At 40.8% G+C, this 25,730-nt stretch overlaps 1 protein-coding gene across 4 annotated transcripts in view; it reads right to left on the bottom strand.

Annotated features, from left to right (window-relative positions):
• SGK3 (serum/glucocorticoid regulated kinase family member 3) overlaps nt 1-23,576 on the bottom strand; it is a 56,054-nt gene extending 32,478 nt beyond the window's left edge. For 2 of the 4 annotated variants that reach the window (XM_069957511.1, XM_069957508.1), the window contains exons 1-3: nt 23,433-23,576; nt 2,537-2,727; nt 1,030-1,113 (exon numbers count right to left, since the gene is read on the bottom strand). In XM_069957511.1, coding sequence (XP_069813612.1) covers nt 1,030-1,113; nt 2,537-2,614 — 162 coding nt within the window. In that variant the 5' untranslated portion in view covers nt 2,615-2,727; nt 23,433-23,576. Of the gene's footprint in view, nt 1-1,029; nt 1,114-2,536; nt 2,728-4,056; nt 4,131-23,374 lie in introns of all 4 variants that reach the window. The other 2 variants (XM_069957509.1, XM_069957510.1) reach the window with 2 other exon arrangements.
• Between the last annotated feature and the right edge of the window lie 2,154 nt (nt 23,577-25,730).

Here is a 25,730-nt window from a genome sequence, read left to right on the forward strand (position 1 = left end):
TTTTGATTGATTTATTGCTTATATTTTCATAGTTTATTCACCGTTCACATGATATATGCAACATTTAGTTTTTTGATCAGGACACTTTTCTTTTTTTGTCTATGTTATTTATTGATCTTATATTATGTTTGAGGGATAGTTGAGCTACATTATGTGACCGTATGTTGGCCTGGGGGTCCCCAATACTGTGTGGGTCCCACAGTGTCTTTCCCTCCTTGGGAATTTTAAATGTTTTTAACGTGCAGGGATTTGGTTACCTTTGCCATTTTTTTGTGTTTTTGTATTCTTTTGGGAACAATTAATAAACTTATTTTTGTACTTTCCTAATATTTGTTGGTGTGCTCCTATATATGACATATCTCTGTTTCTTTAGTGGTGCTCTGTTTGTTCTGTGGCATTGGTTCTTACCTACTCACCTGGTCCGAATGAGCTATTGACACATTTTCCATGATCCTCTGGTGGTGTACCTCTGCGAGCAGCATCTGACCCATTTAAGTATAACATGGTGTTGTGCCTCGCATTTCCACAACTAACATAGGTGAGTGCGTTTCAATTGGAACCTGTTCACACTACGTATTTGTCGGAATAAATTACACTAGGAAAGGCTTTTCACCTTTTTATTGTAGATTGCTACAGGGAAAATGCAGAACTATATTCCAACCAAGGGATTCTCTCATATTATAGTGTGATGAGATATCAATAGGATGTACCATCACTTTATGAATGGTGAGGGTCTAACCTCCAGGATTCCTACTGATCCTAAGAATAAAAGGGAACAGCACTGGTCTAATCCTACATGCCCTTCTATGTTTTCCCAACACATCCGGTTTCTGACAACTCAGCTGTGCAGGAAATTGCAGATGCATAGAAGAAAGAGTCAGGGGACACAGTCCTCTATCCCCTTCAATCTTGGGATTGTTGGGGGTTCTAGAAGTTGATTACAACAGAACCTAAAACTACTTTGGTGGCCGACCAAGGATATCCCTTTAAGATATTGTAAGCAGGCAATAAACAATACCTGACACTTACCGTGTTATACAGCTTATCAAACTCTGCATAACGTCTGAAGACAAACCACTCATTTCTTCCAACAGAAACTAGAACTTTATAAACCTGTAAAAGTGAAATACCCATTGAGTTATGTGGAAGTGGAGATCAGTTGTTTATTGATTCGCAGTCAATTATCGACCTCAGGAGAGTAATAAAATAAGAGAAACACAAACGGTGATAAAGATTTAAAGAGTGTTTCCCGGCGAGATAAAGGAATCAGTGTACAGTAAGTCAACCTGTTCTTCTTAACTATTCTGTATGGGGAACAAGATGGATTATTTTTCATTGCAAATTTTAAACATTAAAGGAGTCCGGCCATTTTTAAAATCTGGCAGCCGGCAGGGGCAGGAGGAAATTTGATTAGGAGAATGAATTAACTTTTTTCCATGCCCGCAGTGAGCATTGGGACCCCTGCCGGGCTCCAGGATCTACAGCGCTGATACGTCACGACCTGGCTGATGGACTGGCCGCCCAGCCAGTCAGTGACTGGGACGGGACACTGCTCCAGTCACTGATTGGCTGAGCAACCAGTCCATCAGCCGAACAGGGATTCCACCCCCACCCCCTGGGTCATGACGTCATCATCACTTGGGGTAAATGTCTACAAGCGGAGGTCCCAAGGCTGGTCCCACTGCTCACCACAGGCACGGGGAAAGGTAGGTTCGTACTCCGGATCAAATTAACCCTGCCAGATTTTAATAATGGCCAAACTTCTCCTTTAAATACATTTATCTTCCTTGCATACAAATAAGGACTCAACATAGGACCATGCAGAAACAATGAAAGTGCCAGTGTGCAACTGAATCGCATGACAATAGTATGAGGGGGATGGAGAAACAGAAACTGCCTACATATACAGAATACAAACTTCAGCTTATTTTATATGGAGGGTGGGATAGGAAAGCAGTTGTCTTGCCTGAATATATCATCTGGCTTAAAAAGTTGTATTTTTGGTATATAATCCAAAGGTCCAATGCACAACAGCTTTAGGGTGTTTCCACTTCTGGCTGTAGAGATGTATCAATGGCCATTCTTTTAGGGTAGGGATGGGGAACCTTCGGCCCTATAGCTGTTGCAAAACTACAAATCCCATCATGCCTGGACAGCCAAAGGCTGTCCAAGCATGATGGGAACTGTAGTTTTGCAACTGCTGGAAGGCCAGAGGTTCCCCATCCCTGTTTTAGGGTATGTTCACACATGAATGACTTATTGCAGGAATTTCTGCAACTGATAACCCATTCCATACATTTGAATATAATTATTTTTGCAGCCTGAATGCATTCTGATTTATGTATATATTACCACGTTACCCCATGTTCATGGCTCGTAACTGATAAAATATAAGATCTGAATCTTTTAACACTAATATTTTTCTGTGAACCATATAAAGGGCTTCTAACTTTGGGGAGAACAGCTAGCTATCAGCTACAAGAGAGTTTTTTTCCCCCCAATTTATTTTGTTCAATTGCGAGAGACTTATTCTCACCGTAAATCTTTTCTTCTTTTCCCGATGCTCGTCGTAGCTGGGAATGCGTACACTCGGACAGTTTATCTTCTGATCCATTGTTTGCAGCAGCCTTGTGCTAGTCCTTACAGTTTATTGGTTTATTCACTATACATATGTTTGAGAAGTCATAAACTCCAAGATTTAAGGTCCTTTTCTGTTCATCTTGTCCACTGTGGAAGACAGAAACATAAACAGTGGTTACTCATTTGCTAGGCCTCAAGGACTACATTTAACCCTTGTTTAACCACTGGTGGTTAACCCTTTAACCACTTGTCAAATATATGCAATACTAAAATGTTAAATATTGCAATGAAGGTGCCATTTTCTAGCACTAGAGATGAGCACAACTTGAGCATGCTCCAGTCAATATAATCTGTTGGGAAAGAGTTGGGAGGACCATTTCCCTTCCATACACATAGGATAAGAGCTGTCTCTGGCCATTACATGACTTGCATCTGCCATTCTTACAAATTTTCCCCTCTATAAGCCATTTTACTTAGTAGCTTGGTGGGTGAGGAATACCCTGAGGACTACCCTGATTTTCACACATACACTCACAGGGGATCCTCCTCTCTTCCTATACCACAGAAGCAGCATAGAGGACATAATAAAGCAGTACTGACTAGTTTAAGCTGTAAGTCCAGCACTGAAATGGTTCCAATTTTTACAGCAGCAAATTTGTGGATTAAAAAAAAAAATAAAAAAATGATGTGCTATATAAATCAATGTATGTGCAGATTCCACACAAATAGTTTCCATAAAAAGATTTGCCTCTGCCTCTTTTCAAAAGCAAGCTCCTCCTCCTCTACCCCTTTCCTTATCAGAGACTTCTATGAGACTAAACCTAATCCTTCAGCTGCCCTTCCTTCTCCTCCTTCAGTCCTCTCCTAGCTCTGTGCCACGTGATGAGACATGACACATAATGAAAGTCTATGGTGCCGGTATCCTTACATAGACACAGAGTGGGGAGAGGACAGCACAGCAGCTCAATAAACTAATTGTTCAGGGTCTGAACACTGAAAGCCCAACCAATAAAAACTTTTGACAGGTCTCTCTGACACCAGAGTCCAACAGCATCCACAAGGTAATTCATTGTTTCAGAGCATATCCAGGTACAGCAGAATGCATGCAATGTTTCCACCTATCTAGTCTTTATAACGGATGCTTAATAAAGACCAGATAGGTTGAAACATTGCATGCATTCTGCTGTACCTGGATATGCAAAAAAGGAACACAAAAAAAACTTAAATTACCTTGTGGATGCTGTTGGACTCTCCATATTTCTGGTGTTATATGGTCAGTTACCAGGATTACTGACCCTCTAGCGTGTGTCCCTGCTCCTATTGGACAAGTAGACTTTGATCCTGTAAGGTGCTGTGGGATCCTTCCTTGCTGTTATGTCTCTCTGACACATTAGAAGTTTTTTTTATTTTTTAGTGACAGGTACACTTTATGGTTAGTAACATGTGTATAAATATTTTACATGTTTGTTAATTCACCTTGGAGGATAAGGGGATCAGTTCTCCACCACAAAGAAACCCTACACGGACCCCTGGGTGAGGCACATTCTCACCTGCAACAACAGTAGTATAAATGCTACAGATACAGACATTTATCCAGTCTTAGCTAGGCTTAACCTTATCTAGGACAAAGCCATAGTTTTCTGCCCCTAATCTGTATCTAAATACCCTGGCCCAAGGTATGTGCGCTCTCTCTTTAGGCTTCGTTCACACAGAGCAAAACTAGCAGCGGAATCCCGCCAGCCTCCGTGTCATAATGACAGTCTATGGGAGGCTCGTGCGCCTGGACATGTCCATTCCACCAGTTTTAACCAGTTTCCGTGTTAACGGAGCCTTAGTTGTGGTAACAGGACTATTGCATTAGTGTTGTAAAAACTGGGGGCAAATTCTAACATTGGAATCCGTCAGCTCCCGGGCACTACCTAAGGCGTTGACAGTGTGCTGTAGTTGGCAGCCCCAAGTAAGCATGGTGCCTTTTTGGTAATTTTCCGTGCAGCAGATTATGTACAATCTTATGTCTCCTACTGTCACAGAGCAGTTGTTCGTGCCACACTTGTCATGCATCCTCCTCCCTCTTCATGAATAATCAATGCTGCCCGGCCTCCTGCTCGCTCAGCTGTCAGCTGATTGCAGATCAGTCCTCTGTAGACAGGTTATCTCTGAAAAAAATCTCTCCTCCCTAATGTGTTGGAGCTGTGGTCTAGGGGTAACTCACCTGTATGGAGACCTGACAGCAGTTCATTCTCTGGTTCAAATCCCCTGATAGAAATTAAATCGATGTCTTTTTTTCTCATTATTGTATCATTTTTAAGGCTATGTTCACACAGTATTTTTGCTCAGTATTTTGGTCAGTATTTTGCAACCAAAACCAGGAGTGGATTGAGAACACAGAAAGTCTATGTTCTCACACTGTTGAAATTGAGCAGATGGCCGTCATTTAATGGCAAATATCGGATGTTGTTTTAAAAAAAAAAACTGTCATTATTTGCTATTAAATGACAGCCATCCACTCAATTTCAACAGTGTGTGAACATAGCCGTTCAGTGTTTTCAATCCACTTCTGGTTTTGGTTGCAAAATACTGAGCAAAAATACTGAGCAAAAATACTGTGTGTGTGTGAACATAGCCTTAAAAATGATACAATAATGAGGAAAAAAAGACATTGATTTAATTTCCATCAGGGGATTCAAACCAGAGAATGACCTGTTGTCAGGTCTCTAGACAAGTGAGTTACCCCTAGACCACAGCTCCAACACATTACAGAGGAAAGATTCTTTCAGACATAACCTGCCTACAGAGGACTGATCTGCAATCTAACAGCTAAGCGAGCAGGAGGCCGGGCAGCATTGATTATTCATGAAGAGGGAAGAGGATGCATGACAAGTGTGGCACGAACAACTGCTCTGTGACAATAGGAGACATAAGATTGTACATAATCCGCTGCACGGAAAATTACCAAAAAGGCACCATGCTCACTGGGGCTGCCAACTACAGCACACTGTCAGCACCTTAGGTAGGGCCCGGGAGCTGACGTATTCCCTTTAAACTGTTCCGACAAAGTGTGAATTTTATTACTTTCTGACAAGCCAATCCAAAAGTCACAACCTCTATGTAATATTGTATTGTTTGCTGAATGGCCAATACAACTCAATAAAATAATAAAAGACAGTTTTACTTATAGATTTTTGGTTGATAGATTTGGTTGAAGATTGTAGTTGAAAACAGAGTACTTGCTTGAAGGAAGTAATAATGTTGTCTCTTGTAAGTGAAGTGAAGTGAAAACAAAACTATGAGAACAAAAGGCTTAACCTGCTACACCCATATTTTCTGCCCTCAGGACAGAATTACTACTTATAGGGATGCTGTATTTCTATAAAAATCGTTCTTCTTTGCAATATCCAGTATTTAGAAACCTAATGTCCATCTGCAGAGTTAACAAATCTGTAGTTTACCAGAACTCCTTAGCAGTGTATACATAAGGGCTTATATATTAACACTGCACTTTGCACTCATGGACAGCACCCAGAGGTAAATATCTGACAAATGTGTGTGTCCTGGTGCAGATATTATAACCTAATACAATGCTAGTAAATGAACCTTAGTTTCCCATATGTTACTATGATAAGAATGGATTAGACAAGCAGTAGCCAAGTCAGCTTTCATTGACCTTTCAAAATTAACTGTTTGTTATGACCCAACATTTTAGTGGTGTTTTTCTTATTTTACAAGTGACTGAATAGATTATAACTAGAGATGAGCGAGCATGCTCGTCCGGGCTTGGTACTCGATCGAGTATTAGGGTGCATGATGGTACTCGTTACTCGGATGAGCATCTTGCGATACTTGAGAAAATCTCATCATCCGTTTCCTGTAAGTTTGGGCGCTACTTCTCAGCCAATAAACATGCAGGAGACTCTTTGGTACATCCTGCGATCACGTGGGACCCATACATGTCGATAGCAGCGATTGGTTGAACTGCTGGTAAAAGAATGGATCACCAGTTAAAGCAAGATGGCTGCCACCATCATTGTGTACAAAATAAAAACCAGAAAACATTATGAATCTATATCCTTTATATAGCTCATGAACACTATGGTGAACATAAGTACAAAACCATATATTTTTTTTTTTACATTTTTTTACTGCGTTTACCATATGCCGTAACCTTAAAGCGACTCTGTACCCACAATCTGCCCCCCCCCCCAAAACCACTTGTACCTTCGGATAGCTGCTTTTAATCCAAGATCTGTCCTGGGGTCCATTCGGCAGGTGATGCAGTTATTGTCCTAAAAAACAACTTTTAATCCTGCAGCGCTATGTCTTATGGCCGGGGCTTACATTTGTATATGCATTAGGCTGGCACCACCTCTCTGTCCTTCCACCCCACCCTCCCCATCATTAGGAATGATCCAGGAACATTTACTGCTGTTTGAGCGTTGCACAGGTGTCTTAATGATCCAGCCCATGTTCATTATACACACAGGTGGGGAATAGAAAGCAATCTGCCTGGAGCATTCCTAATGATGAGGAGGGTGGGGAGGAGGGACAGAGAGGGTGTGCCAGCCTAATGAATATACAAATGTAAGCCCCGGCCATTAGACACAGCGCTGCCGGATTAAAAGTTGTTTTGTTTGACAATAACTGTATCCCCTGCCGAACGGGCCCCAGGACAGATCTTGGATTAAAAGCAGCTATCAGAAAGTACAAGTGGTTTGGGGGGTCAGATTGTGGGTACAGAGTCGCTTCAATGTGTAGCCCTTGGAAAATGAGTTGATTAATGTTGAAGTAGAAGACTATTCTGGTTTAGAGGAACCACACAAATCAGTTATTAGTCATTATAAAAAGTAATATTGGGCACTGATTCAATCCATAATAAATCTCTTTTGTGCCCTGTAACTTGTATGGATAAGTCTCTGTGTACTTTGAGCAGAACAAAAATTGAGCCCTGTCCACAATGTGCTTATATAAACTAGTGGACCAAGGTATTCAGAGCATGATGTGAATAACTACATTAGTGACCATCCGACTGGAAGGTACACAGAATGCTACTTCTTTAGTTCTTCCCCATTAGAGCTGAATGGTCTTTTTGTGGATGTGAAAGTAAAAAGAGAATTGGGAAGCATGACATGGGATTTACCCAAGCAGAACTAAGTCAGCATTCTGTCACCTAACAGTATGTTAGCTTTATAGCATATTTTTGTTTGTTTTCCGTCATTAGGCTTTAGTTTGGTTACAATAATGGAAACTATGAGGACAGACATAGCAGCAACATCTCGATTACCAAATCACGTGGTGCAGTACCAATGTTGTACTACATCCCCATGCTCATTTTGGCAATATCTGGGGTTTTTTGCAAATGAAAATTTATGAAGTTGATATTTTGTACATGTTTATTATATTGTGGAATAATGTCTGTGTCTGTAATATTTGGTGTACTGTATACTTGAAATTGCACCACAGAATAACATTCTATTAAGAGGCTGAATTTTCCCCCCGGAAATTCTGCTTTTAGGAAAAATTCACATCCACTGCAACGTTTTCCAACATATCAAATCTGCAGCAGATTAAACACTTCAGAATGTGCTTAAAGGGTTACTCCGGCAAAATTCTTTTTCTTTCAAGTTAACTGATTTCAGAAACTTGTACTTCTATTTAAAAATCTCAAGTCTTCCCATACTACAGGAAGTTGTGTATTCTTTTTAGTCTGACACAGTGCTCTCTGCCGATATCTCTGTCTGAGACAAGAACTGTCCAGAGCAGGAGAGTGTTTTTATGGGGATTTGCTACTGCTTTGGACAGTTCCTGTCTTGGACAGAGATGTCAGCAGAGAGCACTGTGTCAGACTGAAAACAGCACTTTCTGCAGGACATACATCAGCTGATAAGTCCAGGAAGACTTGAAAATTTAAAATAGATGTAAATAACAAATCTATATAACTTTCTGAAACCAGTTGATTTGAAAGAAAAAGATTTTTGCCAGAGTACCCCTTTAATATTGTATCCAACCAGACAACCTTTTTAACTACACAAAAAAAAGCAAGCTGCAAAATCAATACCAGATTGGTCACGCCATCACGCCATAAGTGAGATTCCTCATTAAATATCTCTCAGCTGGGCTCAATAATATACAGTATGTATAAAACAACAACAACAACCATACATGCCAGTACACATGACAGCTTTACACACGTTTACTATTGCTAATTCTTTATACAAACCACATACATTGTAATCACATGGCAGGCTACTGAAGGCTGGAAACAAGTTACAAATCATATCACACAATACATATTTTAAATTTCCCATTGTCTAAGGAAAATATAATTCATCAAGCAGAAAAAAAAGAAACAAGATGTTAAAATAAAATAAATTTCCTTTCCTAAAAGTAAATGGTATTGGCTGAACCTAGTATATCCACAAGTACGTCTCTGTTCTCCGATTAATGTTGAATAATTTGCAGATTCTTGGCAAAGATACGAGAAAAAAGGGGGCCTTTGTTTTCCAATAAATTAATGCCTGTCTTTGAATGATGTCCAATGCCATTTAGGCAACTAAGCATAACATAGCTGTCACACTGAGAACAAAGGGGTATTTTAATATGCCTAAAAATGAAGGAATATTATACATTCAGTGCAGTGAATCTCAATCTGATCAGCCCATGGATTACTGTACAGACATCTGAAAATTAATACATTGTGTAATAGAGTAGGGTTAGGGAACCTTGGCTCTACAGCTGTTGCAAAACAACAACTCCCATCATGCCTGGACAGCTAAAGCTTTAGCTGTCCAGGCAAGATGGGAGTTGTAGTTTTGCAACAGCTGGAGAGCCAAGGTTTCCTACCCCTGTAATAGGGAAATCACATGCCACACGAGACAAACTAAATTACTCAATTAAGGAAGTCTCCTGACAGCAGCAATCCATGACAATATACAAGAAGAACAGAGCTCCCCTGTGTACAGCACATGGACTGGTGAATCATGGTTATGAAAAATTGTACTTTGCAGATATCACATTATAAAGTGTAAAGGAAATACAGTGGTACCTCAGTTCTCAAACTGCTTGGAACTCAAACTGTACTTTCAAGGAAAGTTTGCTTTGGTTCTCAAACACTTTTCGGGCACCCAGTTTTGAAGTACAGTGATCCTTCAGCATATGATATTAATTGGTTCCAGGACGACCATTGTATGTTTAAACCATTGTATGTTGAGACCAAAATTCTATGGAAAACTGGCCCAGGTAAAGAGCAGCACAGGACATGTAGTATCACACTATACTCAGAGAATCACTACTAGACAGCCAACCAGTGCATATACAAAACTACCCCAACAAAAAATAAAAAATGTAGCACAATACAACGAAGATAATAATGAAATGAAAGGGTAAAAATAGGATAAAGTTAACCATATGCAGTCCAACAAGGTAAAGAAAGGGTCAGATGGGAACAAAGAACAAAGACCCCCCCACAAGTTCCACCGTCAAAACGGCTTCCTCAGGGGCCAGTTATAGACCACAATGCAGAACCCTAAAGGTACCTATACTATTACATGACAGTAAGCAAAACTTGGCAGATCGGGCAGATAGTGGGAGAAAGAAGTATTGGTTAAGTTTAGATCTCCCCGTGCCCAAGCCTTTCTTCCTGCAAGAAAAGCCACTAACAACGGAGCCTGGCAGCGGATTTTCCTCTTTCCCTATCAAGAACACATGCAGATTCAGCCGAGCCAAGCCTGCATGGCTACACAGATGTTATGAGGACCGGCCTTTGGCTGAATGTTGGCCATCAGTATGGATGTCACGTGAACACTGAGTAAGAAATGACAGACAACCCAAACTATCTGAAGTCATATGGCCTGAAAATGTGTATAAGGCTCACACCCATTGTGACCTAAGATCTTACTAAGAAGCAGCACTAAACTACACACGATGGAGGAATAGAGTTGGCCACATGTTACTGTGTTTCTCAACATTTTTCCATGTAGCCATATTTATACTATGCTTGTTACTGACCGGAATGGTTTAAGCACATGCACAGTGTGAACTGTCCACTATTATTGGGGAACAATAATCCAGAGATCAATCTATAAACTGTAAGTACTAAACAGTGGCTACATGACCTAGTCACTTGGTCGCTATGAGTAATAGGTGTGATACTATACAAGTATGACATTGGTTAAGAAACATTTGAAACATTTTTAAAGACAAAGTATAACACATATTAAGGGGGTTATTCAGGCTTAGAAAAACATGTCCGCTTTCTTTCAGAATCAGCACCATTCTTGTCCTCAGTTTGGGTGTCATATGGCAGCTCAGTTCCAATGAAGTGAATAAGGATGAATTATAATACCACACACAACCCGAGGACAGGGGTGGCACTGTTTTTGCAAAAAAAAGTAGCTGTGCTTCCTCTAATCCTGGTTAATCCTTTAAACCTTGTATCCCAGAAAATAAAAGAACATTGAAACTGCTGGCTTAATATAGTACTACAAACAGTTATCAGCCTGAGGCTTGCTTAAATGTGTTATGCAGTGCTACAAAAACATGGCCACTTTCCTTCAGAGACAGCCCCACTCTTGTCTCCAGTTCAGGTGTGGTTTGCTATTAAAGGGTCTATCCAGCGCTACAAAAACATGGCCACTTTCCCCCTACTGTTGTCTCCAGTTTGGGTGGGGTTTTGAAACTCAGTTCAATTGAAGTAAATGAAGCTTAATTGCAAACTGCACCTGAACTGGAGACAAGAGTAGGGGGGAAAGTGGCCATGTTTTTGTAGTGCTGGATAATCCTTTTAAGCTCCATTCACTTCAATGGAACTAAGCAGCAAAACCCCGCCCAAGCTGGAGACAAGAGTCGTGTTGTCTGTGGAAGAAAGTGGCCATGTTTTTGTAGGGATGGATCACACCTTTAAGTTACAAGGTCAAGGTCTTTGTTTTATTTATTTATGGCAATGACCATTTGAGGCCAGGTTCAGGTACTGTAATATGAAAAAAATGGTCTGTAATATAAAAAATTTTTTAATTTAATAATGTGTTTTTTTTTTCTTTTTAAGAAATCATGGGTGGCCATCACAGTATACAGAATATAAATAAGGGCATCTTTGCAGCGTTGAAATTACAGCTGTTTTTTATACAGTGTGTGCACAAGTTTCCATAGACTTTACACATTATTAGATTTTAATGCTTTTTATATCTATATTATGGACTTTTTTAATGTGTAAACCCAGCCCAAAGGTGTTCAGCTTCATAAGATATAAAACTTCTCACAAGATGTCATGTCATTCAAAATAGTACACGTCACATAAAGGAAAGCATTACTATCTATGTGGGAACACAGCGAGGCTCCTTCATGTTCTCTTAGTGTGGAATGCTGGTTTGGCAATCTGCTGCACATGAGAAATGTTTGGCTTCCCTGAATGTTGTTCTGAAGCCAGGAATGGTACATTGCATTTTCAGCAATCTACAAAAGTCGTGTTTCTAAGCCGATGTCACATTCCACAGAACCCAGTACAAAACTTTACAGGAAATATAGCGAGGGCAGGAAGGAACGAAGATCCCTGAAAGAGGATGTAAATCTAAGGGAAACAACTCAGAATTGGTTCATCAGAAACAATGATAGTGCTGCTGTGTGCCAGAATAGAAGGAAAAGGTATTATATGATAGTCGCCAAAGGGCGTAAACTACAAAGCATTTCTTTAGTAATACCTCATATCCTACTTTAATAGACTGTATCAGGGGAGCACACAAAGGCCAATAGTAAAAAATGCTAATATTGTAGTGTTCCCATTACCATGACTACAAATTCTATTATATCTGATGATGGAAGATTCAGGGCTTATTCCCACGTCCCGTAAATTACGGGCCCTACGGACACGGAAGCCCTGCAATGGAGTGCTTCCCTGTATCAATATCATGTCGGGAGCAGGAAAACTGTTTGAATCTCCGGGGCAGTTTCCCTACTCCCAGCATGATATTGATACATCATGCCGGACAGGAAACACTTTATTACACGGATTCACCATCTATAGGGCCCATAATTTATGGGATGTGGGAATAATCCCTTAGTTTTGCAACAGCCGGAGAGCCATAGGTTTTAGAATATAGTTGTAGGGCCTGTAGAAGGAGGATACCTAAAAGTTTTCCCCACCTAAACAAAAGTCTGATCCCCTTTCTCCAGGAACCCCACAACAACTGTACGGACGCCTTTCCTATTAACGTTTTCATGTGTTAATCGAATGAACAGTTGTCACCAATTAATCTGACATTTACTTTTACTATGCTCTAATTTTAGCTTCTTGGTTAAAGTAAGTATTCTTGTATAGTATAAAGCTTATTCTTTAGCTTTCCCACCTACAAACCAAAGGCGAATAAGAACCTCTTTTAGTTTCTTGTTCAGAAAGATGTAGAAACACATAACTGGGCCTGTAACGACCCAAACAAAACTAGCTTAGGATGCCCTGATTATACACCCTTTGGGTACAAACCCACACACCGTATATGCAGCAGTTTGATGGTGAAGATTTGATGCTGTGTTCAGTTATTTAGATCTAATCTGCTGCGTATTTGCTGCATATTTATATGCAGTGTATATGGTGTGTGGGTTTATACCCTTTTACTGTTTCTTGATATTTTTCGGATATATTTGGGTTTATAGTTTCTCTCAAAAAAAATAGTTAGAAAAGTAATTTTAATAATGAGAGTGACTATCAGATGACGGCTATGAATATGTAGTCGGGGGATGTGTACTAGTCATAATGTAAAACAGAAAACATTTACATGTCCTGATTGTATAATCACACCCATTACCTCATAGTCACTCCCATTATTGGAACTTCAGCTCACACCTATCCGACTTAAAGGGAATTTGTCAGTTGCAATTTTCTTTTCACATTTGACATTATCATCAACATTACTTCCTTAGGCAAAGCATGTCTACTATTCATACCTAGTCTGACCTGTTAGTGGGTCCACAGAATTTTGCAGTTGAAGATGTCTACACCCACATGCTAAGAAAACTGGCAGGACTAGATTAAATGCTGGTGATCTCCATCACTGTGTAGCAATATGTGGATTTATTATGCAGGGCCCTCTATGGTGCTATTATTAGCCTGACTTTCTTTAAACTATTCTGAACTTTTTCTTCTCTTTCTAAGAGCAGGGAGGCCCCATCCAATGACATATATATTTTATTTTTTATTATTTTATTTATTTTTAATAAAAATCTGTTTTGTAGTGGTTTCATTTACAGCTTGACATATAATATGACACAAAGTTAATTGGTGTAAACGGAAAAAAAAATCCTATGTCTTTACTTTATATATCCAATGTCTCTCTGTACAACTTGTATAAATAAGACTGAAGCGCCTCTTACTAAGGATGTGAATTCTCAAATCCACAATCAGTTTTGCACTGCCTGGACTCATGGACTGAAGCCAAAGGAATCTCCCTGTTCTTTAGCCTTTACCATCACAGGAGATATGGACTTTTCTCGTCAGTTTTATGGGTCACTGTCCTAACTAGAGTCCTAGCTGTAGTACTGCCGCAGTAGTATTCAGCAGTGGAGCCATAGGTCATCATCAGGACAGCTGCCAGGGTGTGAAAGGCCAAGAAAGGAATGCAGTCAGGAAAAGAGGTAATGGTCAGGAACTGGACTGGAATAACAGGTACCAGGTCAACAATTTCAGGAATAAAGCAAAAGCAATATTCCGGAATAAGGCCAAATTAAAGAGCAGGATAATTCGGGAAAAAAGATAGGGATTAGTAGCACAAAGAATGCAAACTAGGAAAGGGAATTGTCCACAATCAGAACAAGGAGTCTATGGTGTCTTCTCCAATGACATTTTTGGGCACTGGTTACCTTGGCAAACTAATGCTATTGTGCAGCCCTTACCGTATCCTGTAGGGCCATGACAGATGACAGGAGACATGGTGGGAGCAGAAACAGAAAAAAAAAAAAAAAAAGGCTGGAAGACTAGCAATAAGACACATTTATTGTTTGCAGCTGCAGTTGGGACTCAACGCTGGAACCAGACAAGGTGAGTAACAGAGTTTCAGCATGTCCCTCATGGCTTTGAACAGCACTTCTACAACAAGCGTAAAAGACTAGAAGGGAGACAAACTTAAAATATACAACTTGTATAAAAACTTTCCATTTAGTACAGTTCCATCTTAGTTGAGCAACATGTGCAAAGATGAATCATTATCCTAAATATTATCTCCACACAACATGGTCATTCTCTATTCATATCTCTGTATACTCACTTAATGCAACCCTTATGAGTCTTGTTTTAGCAACTGCTCAGTAACCCAGCAAAATATTGAAGCCAAGCTGTAAGGATGGCCACATGAATGAAATACTCATCATGCTGAGTCACAGCCAAGCAGCGGAGCTAACATCCCTATGAATACAAGGTTTAGAATCATGTGTATGTACCATGTCAGGAGTGGTGTCTGCTGCTTAGGAGCTGCCAAGACAAAAAAGCCCTGTTGAGGTTGCAATGTTATTGCATTTAAAGGGGTTATCCACCTAAGAGCAAAAAAATGTAAATGCTAGCTGGTCTTACTCACCAAGTACCCCTGAGAATTTTGAGCTGTCTTTCTTGCTGCCATTCCTGAGTTACAAGTTTTTCTAAAACCAATCTATAACCAAGATAGGAAACTACATTTACCATCATGCATTTGATTGGCCCATTTGTGTACTCGCCCCCTTAGCTTTTTTTCCTGCCCACTGCTGCCATTACTATTGCACAGAAAACACAAGACAATTTTTTGTTTTTACTGATTTTGCATAACCTCACCCCAATATGTATTCCATACTAGTTGATGATGTAGCAGAGCTGAAGTGTATGGTGTAGCTATGTGCTGCATAATGGGCATTGTTTACTTGGGGTAGGGGTGTAGTGTAGGTTTAGATCTCTGCTTGCTGACTGTGAATGAAAACATGCTAGTTCCATTCAGACTCTAAGAACATCTATAAAAGTTACAATATACAGAGCTGAGACACAAAGACTCAGGGACACTCTGAGACACTTAGGCTCAGGGACACATGTAAGTCTATGGAAGCAGCACAAGTGCATGGAGATGTTGTCTCCTGGGTGTTGGGTTACCAAGTCAAAAGACAGCTAATCCAGCCTCCAGAGAAGAGATCACATGTCCTGTGTCTACAAAGGAAGGGGGAAGAGGGAGCTGAGCATGGTTAGAGTGGACCCAGGGTAGAGGGTTTTTGACATTGAGAGCGGATAAGGAAAAAACAGGGAAAGGGTGCAAAATAGGTTATACATGTATATTAGACATAGGGTAGTATTGGGAAGGGGTCTTGTTTAGAATATGGTTTTTGTTACCCTATGTACTCTACTTCTTGCTTACAGAGAACCTGTCATATTAAAAATGCAGTCTACTGGCAATATGTTATAGAGCAGGAGGAGCTGGGCAGATTAATATATCGAGTTGTGCAAATCTCTGCTCAGTCTGGGATAAGTAGTAGAGATGAACAATCGGGACGAGGTTCAGCCATAGGTCATAGGCTAAATCCATGTTTTTGAGGCGGGACTTGGGCCGCATTCACCTTCTCCATGGTGCAGGAAGACAGCGAGATTTAAAAGCCGATTAGTCGAGTTCATACGAACCCAACCCTTGTCCGGTTTGCTCATCTCTACTAAGTAGTCATATGGGCGGTCCTACTTAGCGATTGACAGCTATCTGTGCATGTAGAAAAAGCAGTCACTCAGCAGGACCTTACATGCGACTACTTTGCCAAGAATAAGTAGAGATGTACATGAATAAATGATAGGTTATCCTGGAACTTTTCCCATAAGACTATATATCAGTCTGCCCAGCTCCCCTTGCTTTATAAGATGTTGCCTACAGATTTAGGAAGATTTAAGAAACAAAAGTACAGAAGTAAGTATAAGAGGACTGATAGAATGTAATATGACTTCAAGATTAGACTACATGGGATTTGCTTGGGGTCTGTTACTATGGAGACATATGGGTCTATATAGGAGCTCTAGACATAGAGGAGGGTATATATGAAATCTGTGCCACTAGCGTACGCCAGAGAGGTGGCGCAGGTTTGCCCCTTCTCCTGGGGGGGGGGGCAGCAAGACAGGGAGAAGGTGTGACCTTCTCTTGCACCCGATTTACCATGATTTACACCTGGCCTCATAGGTGTAAAACGTGGCAGAAATCTACACCTGCTTAGGTCTTTATAAATATCCCCCAAAATCTTAAAGGCATTGCACTGGAACAATAAACGATATTAAGTGCAAAAATAATCATAGCCTTTAAATCTTTAATGATAGCTTAGGCCTAATAGACACAGAGATTTGTTGTGTGAAAGCTTTATTGCCATTGTCATGTACCCTTGTCTCACGTCCTTCAGGAACACATAACAATTACACGAAACCTCCCGAAGGTTATACTTACATACTTGTAGAAGATGTGTGGAAGGATAAGTTCCCATTGTAATATGTTTTATGATTATAAAGGGACCAATTCTGACATTAGCTACAGTACCTACAAGTACATTGCTGTTATGGAAGAAAGCGCAGGTCCATCAAACACAGCTTCTTGAAACATATGTTTGATATCCAATTAACCTGTAAGCTGTTGTTAGTTAAAACGAATGTACTATCAAGCACAATGCTTTGTTGTTGTTGTTTTTTTTTTACATGAATGATTGGAGCTGACGCAAGGATGCCGGTGGAGCAGTCCTTTTTTTTTTTTTTTTTTGGCCCACCCACCGCCCCCCAATGTGAAGCGACTATTGATTCGAATGGAGCCGCGTCACAGAGGGGAGGGGAGATCGCCACATCGGGGCTGGCTATGTGCAGGATAGTGAGCCTGGGTTCTGTACCTGCAGGCTGAGTCTGCCTCTTTAAGAGCTCTCTCACATCTTGACAGCAGTAGTTTAGTGCTTACTATAACCCCCTCCTTATTGTATGTCTGCTCACATAGTACCTTGCAAAGCATCAGTAACCCCTTCTCCCTCTACACACCATCTATAGTACTGTACTGTTCAAATTATGCTCAAGCACAGCACCAGCCTGTTCAGTCCCCTATATTCACCAGCACTATGTCATGGCATAGCCGTAAGGACTAGGTGCTTTATGGTGATTGGCCAGACAGCTAAGGTAAGCAAAAAAGGTTCCTGTGTGTGTACCACTGGCGAACATCTGCCTGATTGGGCAGATAATTGCCCCATGTAATAGCGTTCAAACACTTTAAATATGTAAAATGACAACATCCAGTCTCACAGGTCTCTAACAGCAACAAATAACTAAAACAGAAGAATGCATTAACATAAGTCAGCATTCAATCCAATTAAAAAGGATTTATAGTTGGCAAGGAACTTGTCTGATAACATTGTCTTTCTATTAGTAAGAAATAACTTTTATTTAAATGAAATTATCTTTGACCTTTGCTAAATCACTAACCAGACTCCTAAAGGCAAACAAAACAGGGTAAAGGATTGGAAAATGATTATTTTATTTGGTTCGCATGATCCACACGCAGGGGTTCAGCTTGATTCACCTGGATCCTGGTGCAAAATCCATAGCCATCTATCTAATTATATCTACAATATCCCGCTATAGTGAGTAGCTCGGCATGGTAATACCTGTTTCATTAATACTGTATTTACTATGCTAGTGTAGTCTGTAGAGCCCCAAATTGTATAAATTGTCTGCTTTAGATCTTATAATTGATCACTTTAAATGGGTATCCCAGTTCCCAGTAAAAAAATATTTATTTATCTGTCCATGATAAATATTAGATCATTGGAGATATTCGAATTGAGTGACAGTCCAATATGCATGGGGTAGAGGTGGTAGTCTGACACAGTGCTCTCTGCTGCCATCTCTGTCCGTGTCAGGAACTGCCCAAAGCAGGAAAGGTTTTCTATGGGGATTTGCTACTGCTTTGGACAATTCCCAAGCACCGTGTCAGACTGAAAATAATCCACCACTTCCTGCAGGACATACAGCTGCTAAGTACTGGAAGACTTGAGATTTTTAAATAGAAGTAAATTACAAATCTATATACTTTTCTGAAACCAGTTGATTTAAAGGGGGGAAAAAATAGCCAGAGTACCTCTTTAACCTGCAAAGTGCAGGAGCATAGTTCTCCCAGTGACTTGGGAACTGGCTTTTACAGTATGTGTACTGGACTGCAAGTCTGAATGCCTGACATTGACAGACACATATTTTTGGGTAAAATATCCCTTTAAAAGGGGCACTGACTGCTGATCCCTCTCACCAATCATGAGAAAGAAAATGAGATCTCCGAGTGAATGGGACGGCAGTGTGCATGCTCGACCACTTCATTCATTATCAATGAGACTGCTAAACATTGAGCACTGAACTCCATGGGGCAGGGGCTGAGCATGTGGATGCTGATTCATTCACTTGGGGGCCATTACCCTCTGTTTTTGCGACCACTGGGAGTCCCAGCTGTCAGAGCCCCAACCGATCAACTAGTTATCCCCAATCTTCTGGGATATATGCTTACAGATTCCCCAACAAAGAATCACTCCAGGACTCGCTTGGCACTGCTAATCTCTCCCATCTTTATGATGGTGTTAATGGGGGAGTAAATACGGCCCTGTTTGTATGTGGGGAAAAGTCCAACGTGGTCACTGCTGTTTACTCCTGTAAGAAAGGTGTACGAGGGTGTCAATGAAGAGATAAAGAACTGCTTTGGGGCTGACAGGTGCCTTCCTTACAAAAGAAGTGAAGTTTTTGGTGTTGCAGTGAATTAGCGTGCTTACATTCGCCACTGTCTTTTATTGCAGCTCGGGTTGCAGCCTGTGATCTATTGTGTGCTGTATTGGATTTGCTATATAAATGAGTTATTGTCCTTGCTGCACCATCTCTGGGGTTTGGCAACATTATGGCAGGATAGTAGTTGACAGGGACTAGAATGAAAAACCTGTTGTGCGATTTGGAGAGACCATAATAAGCTGCAAGAAGAAAGATGGTGGATACTGGCCCCAATCCCTTAGGACCTGGCTCTACAATGCTCTGTACTATCATTTCCTATGTCATTTCCGCTGCCCACTTTACCCACCGCTGGTAGGCTAATACATTACCTGTCTGCACTCCCCCTCTTGCTTCTCTGACTCCCGGCTCTCCTGCCACAGCCACTGATTGGCTGAGTGGGACGTTAGGGAGCCGGAGAAACAGGCGGGGGCACGGACAGGTAATGTATTAGTCTGGTAGCAGTGGGTTAAGTGGGCAGGGGCTTCCAGTGGAATGAAAATCTACTGCAAGAATGTAGATTCATATGAAATGACACTACAGAGCATCACAGCAGATTTCGCTGCGGAACTTGCAGGGAGAAATCTGCAGGGTATATGTGAAACTGGCCTAAAAGGGCTTTCTGGGTTTATAACATTGATCACCAATCTACAGGAAAGGCTTCTAATGTCTGATAAGAGGAGCCGCTGCACCCATACACAGTGCTGGAAGCCTTGCACTGTCTACTGTGTAGTAGCGGCATGGGTTACTGCTAAATAGAAGTTGAGCTGCAGTAACCTGTGCTACTACCGCACAATAGACAGCTCTATGCCTTCCGGCACCATTCACTATGTATAGGTGCCAATGCAGCAGCAGCCCCGAAAAGATGATCACTGTAGCTACTGGGTGTGGACACCCCACCAGTAACACATTGATGGCCTATCCTGTGCATAATGTTATCAACTTAAGTATATGCCTCTGAACGAGGACCTCTAACAACTTGTACATAGGTTTATCGCAAGTACCTCTGTTGAGTAAAACCTTTTACTACTGTGGAAAAAAAAGGACTGTCAATGTATTGCAGTGCCATTGAGCCAGTTACCACTGGGCCCCTTGCCACATGTCAGAGGGGTTAACCTTAAAGGGGAAGTCCGGGCAAAATAATTTTAAGATATGTTATTGCCCAACAAAAGTTATGAAAGTTACTAATAGAAACATATTATGGGAAACACATCTATAGTGCATTTTCCCTGCACTTACTACAGCATGGCCTGTTCAGGTCTCTGTAAAGTTGGCAATGTCACGTCACATAAATTGCCGACACCTGCTGCTCCAGTCTGTCCCACCGCTGCAGCAGGTGTCAGCAGTTTATGTGATGTGACATCGCCAACTTTACAGAGACCTGAATACTCCATGCTGTAGTAAGTGCAGAGAAAATGCACTATAGGTGCGTTTTCCATAATGTGTCTATTAGTAATTTTCATAACTTTTGTTGGGCAATAACATATCTTAAAATTATTTTGCCTGGACTTCCCCTTTAAGGCCACCACTGACATTAGACCCACTGTGTTCTAGCAGTCAGTGGTAAGCCCCCTGTTGGGGTACTCTATAAATATTAAATATAACTTTTGGCAAAACTTTAAAGTGACTGTACCACCAGGCCCAGGCTGAAGCACTGGAGGCGGGCCGACCCACTCTTAGTGGGAGGAAACACCAGACCCTCCATGATAGGGTTCCATTGATTCTAATGGAGTCCCGTCATGGAGGGGCTGTGGTTTCTTCCCACATGGGGTGGGTCTGCTTCAGCCTGGGCCTGGTGGTACAGTCACTTTAAGAAAAAGTCTCTTCTGTTCGTAGTCAGACATGTGGTTAGAAACCCTTCACAATCTGGTTCATTTATTCTGGGACTTCATTTGCTGTATGAGAAATAGCTAAACAAGCCAAACAATATTATCACGCAACATGAATGATAACTTCCCAATAACCATTCCCACCCTCGCTTACAGCAATGAAAATTTGTAAGAACTACTTGTAATCCATTGCCTTTGTACAACTGAGGAAAAGCTTCTCCCAGTGACATCACACGGCTGCTGGAATCCCCAGCTCAGTACATTTAAGGGCAAGCTACATCAGCAGATTACACTGTGACCATGGCAGGCAATGGGTACATTCACACGGAGGCAGAAGACTAGCTTCTCCCTCATTAGCCATGCAATATAACCTGGGCAACATCATGCAGCTTTACACATAGTATTTTGGTCAGAAAAAGGGTGCAAATATTTCCACAAGTATAAAAAAAACCACAGCACCAATTACACAGTGATTACAGTGTCACTGTACCTTCATAGTTTATTTCCATTAGTTCTGCAATGAGTCTGCCACATGTACCCTTACAGCATCAGGTGGAAACACACAAGATCTGTCATAACCAGCACATGGTTTTCCTGGTGTAAAAACTGAAAAATGGCGACGTGGTTTAAATGATAGAAATTTATTTTTTCTTTGATTTGCCTTGATAAATGTTGCGCAAAAGAATACACAGTACGCTCAATATTAGCCAAAAAAAAAAGAACATAAACACATTGATACATTTGCCCCTTAATATGTATAGGGGTGTCCTGACTCTTTCCCTATGGCAGATGCAAGGTAAAAAGAGCGAGTTAAAAATGTTCACACTATGTAAATACAACAGCTGTATTTGATAACTATGGCTGTTTTTGTGTGAACAACGGCCGTTATTTGCCCAATAATGGCCATTGTTTGCACTGCAACTGCTGTAGTTTTTACATGGTGTGAACATAGCCTAAGACAAATAAGATTCGGTCTAAACTTAGAGTAGACAGTCTTCAGATATGACCGACCTATCAAATAACCTGCTTCACACTGATAAATCTGGTGTATTTGCAGACTGAGGCTATGTTCCCACACATTATTTTTGCTCAGTATTTTTGGAACCAAAACCAGGAGTGGATTGAAAACCCAGTAAGGCTATATTCACAAATTGTTGAAATTTAGTGGTTGGCCGCCATTTAATGGCAAATAATTACCTTTATTTTAAAACAACGACCATTATTTGCCATTAAATGGCGGCCATACACTCAATTTCAACAGTGTGTGAGCATAGCCTTTCTGTGTTTTCAATCCATTCCTGGTTTTGGTTGCAAAATACTGAGCAAAAATACTGTGTGTGAACATAGCCTAAGTTTGCACATAGAAACCTTCAGCAGAGGTATTTGTCAGGAGCTTATTACCATCTGCCCATTGAGAACACACAAACGCTCGACTAAATTGTTCATATGTATAAAAGGTAACCAGAACAGCGGTTGGCTGAACAGGTGTACGCCCGACACCTCACAAACTCTCACAGACAATGAATGCATGTTGTAAGCAACAAAAAGATGAAATTCAAAGTCAGTTGGTGTACAAAAAATTTGCACATAGACACTCACTGCTATGTTGTACCATGTCCTATCTTTTGCTTTTATGCGACATAAGCCTCCATCTACCCATTGAGAACACACGAATGCTCGACCAAACTGTATGAAAAGGTTAACCGGAACAGTGGTTGGCTAAGCAATTGTTTGCCCGACACCTCACTAAAACGCTCACAGCAACAATGGCAGGAACGCAACGAAAATTAATTTTAAAGTCAATTGGTATAAAAAAAAATTTGCACCAGGTCCAATGAACCTGGAAAAGTACTACACATACTAGACAGGCTCTAGTATTCTGTTAATGCTGTGACACTTGGGGTGCAGAAACTGACAAGAGAAGCAACGGCGACTGAATACTTCCACACCACATAGGTACCATTATCATTGTAACGAGGCAATGTGATCTATAACCTATGGTCACCAGCACTTCTTTCCGCTCTTATCACTAGTTTGCACAACTTTTATACTAAAGATCTATCCCCGTCTAAGAGCTTTAAGCTTTTTCTCAACCCACCATAACTTTCCTGAACTTGCAATAAATCACCCTCCCCCATCTGATATCATGAGCAGTCCCTCTTAGAAGTAGCTCTCTGGCTTTTCCCTAAGCTTCTGAGTGTGACAAAGTTGTGTAAATCCAACTTACACGCTTCCCCAGCCTTCATCTTCATGGAGCAGATAGGGTAAATAGGAACATTACATACCATGCAGGCGCCTTGTGTGTGAGGTTTGAACTCTGTCTTCCTTTTTCCTGGGTTTCGCCTGCTACAAGCTATGTGTTTACAAGTGTCTGTGTCTTTTCTGACGTGTCAGCAGAGCTCCTCCTGTGAACAGGCTGAGCCATCAGATGAGAGGCTCACACACTGTGAGCGCTGCCTGGTATATGCACTCAACCACTTCATGCTTCCTGTTAGACTTACTCCATGTCCAGGAAGTTTCAACTAAGAATATAAAACTTTTTTCCTATTCAGAAATTCCAGCCATGGATATGCAAGTATTTCGGGAAGATAAAAAAAACAATGAATAAATATATTCACAAATTTAAAATTTACACATAGGAAATCTATTGGCGGAACATTCCAAGTTGCATTTGGAAACAGGAACCATTGTCTGGAGGGTTACAACACTATCTAAAAACCTGAGAAACCGGAAGTGGTTACTGTAGAGGGAAATGAACTATTACCTGGAGCCATGTAATATTACATGATCACGTCGGCAAGAGGAGTAGGGGGTAGTCACATGTATTGCAAAAAAATTTGGGGGTGTCCCATATATCTAAATAAGGTTTATAAAAGGCCATGCACATGATGCAGAATCATGGAGTATCCACAGTTGGGTTAGGACACTTATGGTGGTTTTACACAAAGCGATAATTCGCCCAATCGCACGATTAACGATTTTGAATGAACTATTTTTTTTTATAACGATTGGCGTTTAGACGGAACGATACATCGTACGGAATATTCGTTTTGCGATCGCTTAAGTCTATCTCACACATAGGGGAAATCGTTAAAAGACTGTTTACACTGAACGATCTGCAAATTTTTTGCGAACGATCAACGACGATTTGAGAACTTGTTGAAAGATCAAAATGAAGGATTTCTTGCTCGTCGCTTGATCGTTCGCTGCGTTTACACGATTATCGTTCGAATACGACCGTTATCGGGCAAATTTGAACGATACATCGTTCCGTGTAAAACCACCATTAGCCATAATATGGATACAAAATTGTACCCATAATAGGCTTAGGTGAATCTGGTAGAGATAAGTGAAACTACAGTAAGGGCCCTATTCCACCGGACGATTATCGTTCAGATTATCGTTAAATCGTTCAAATCTAAACGATAATCGTTCGGTTGAAATGCAGTTAACAATTAACGACCGAACGAGAAATCGTTGATCACTGATCGTTGATCGTTGGCAAAACGTTCGCAAATCGTTCGCATTGAATAAGACATCATTCGGTCGTTTGCAGTAGATACGAACGCAATAGCGAAGAAATAGCGAAGAAAAAACGATCGCAAATACGATCATAAGTAACGATTATCGTTCCATGGAAATGAGTGAACGTTTTCAGGTCTTTCGCAATAGCGGTCGTTTGAGATCGTTAATCGTTAACGATTATGCGAACGATAATCGTCTGGTGGAATAGGGTCCTAAGTGCCGCATCACCAAAAGACGAATGCTCAAAAGAGATAGAGGATGGATGCAGTCTTAGAATAGCCCTGCAGCCATAGGCTTTATCCATGTTTTCCAGGCAGCCCTAGGACTGCATCCATCTTCTCCAACCACCGGGAGTCAAATGACCAGCGTTCAGTGTTTAATGAAATGGCACATACTGTATATTCAATCATCTTTAGAATCAGGCCCTTTTTATATAATAAAAAGTTATTGAAGTTTTTAGTCTAGTTTTGGGCCTAATTATGAATGCAGTGTATCAGGGTATATAGGAGCTGTGGCCATATCAGTGCATGCAATGCCATGTCCTTACAGGAAATATTGGCACGTTTCTCCTCAAAACAGGGTCAGTCAGTTATTGCTGGTAAGACTTTATAGTAGGAGACAGAGATCTGTTTTGCTTAGGGTGCCTTTACACAGAGATATTTATCTGACAGATTTTTGAAGCCAAAGCCAGGAATGGATTTGAAAAGAGGAGAAATCTCAGTCTCTCCTTTATGACCTGCTCTCTGTTTATAGTCTGTTCCTGGCTTTGGCTTCAAAAATCTGTCTGATAAATCTGTCTGTGTAAAGGCACCCTTAGTTACTACATGCTCAGGGAAGGTTGTGCTTTGTTTGCATACCTAAGTGCCTTATCACCTAGCAGGAAGCCAATCTCAGTATAGACTCTGGGGGAGATTTCTTGTTGAGCTATCTGTTTCCTGACAGTGCAAAGGCTAAAAACTGGTCCTGATCTGACAGGTGCAGGAAAATGGCTGAACAAAAAAAATAAAAAAAAACACACACATTGCATTTTTTTTGTGTAAAAATGATATGGCTAGCTG

This window comes from Dendropsophus ebraccatus, chromosome 2 (assembly GCF_027789765.1).
Source record: "Dendropsophus ebraccatus isolate aDenEbr1 chromosome 2, aDenEbr1.pat, whole genome shotgun sequence".
Lineage (NCBI taxonomy): Eukaryota > Metazoa > Chordata > Amphibia > Anura > Hylidae > Dendropsophus > Dendropsophus ebraccatus.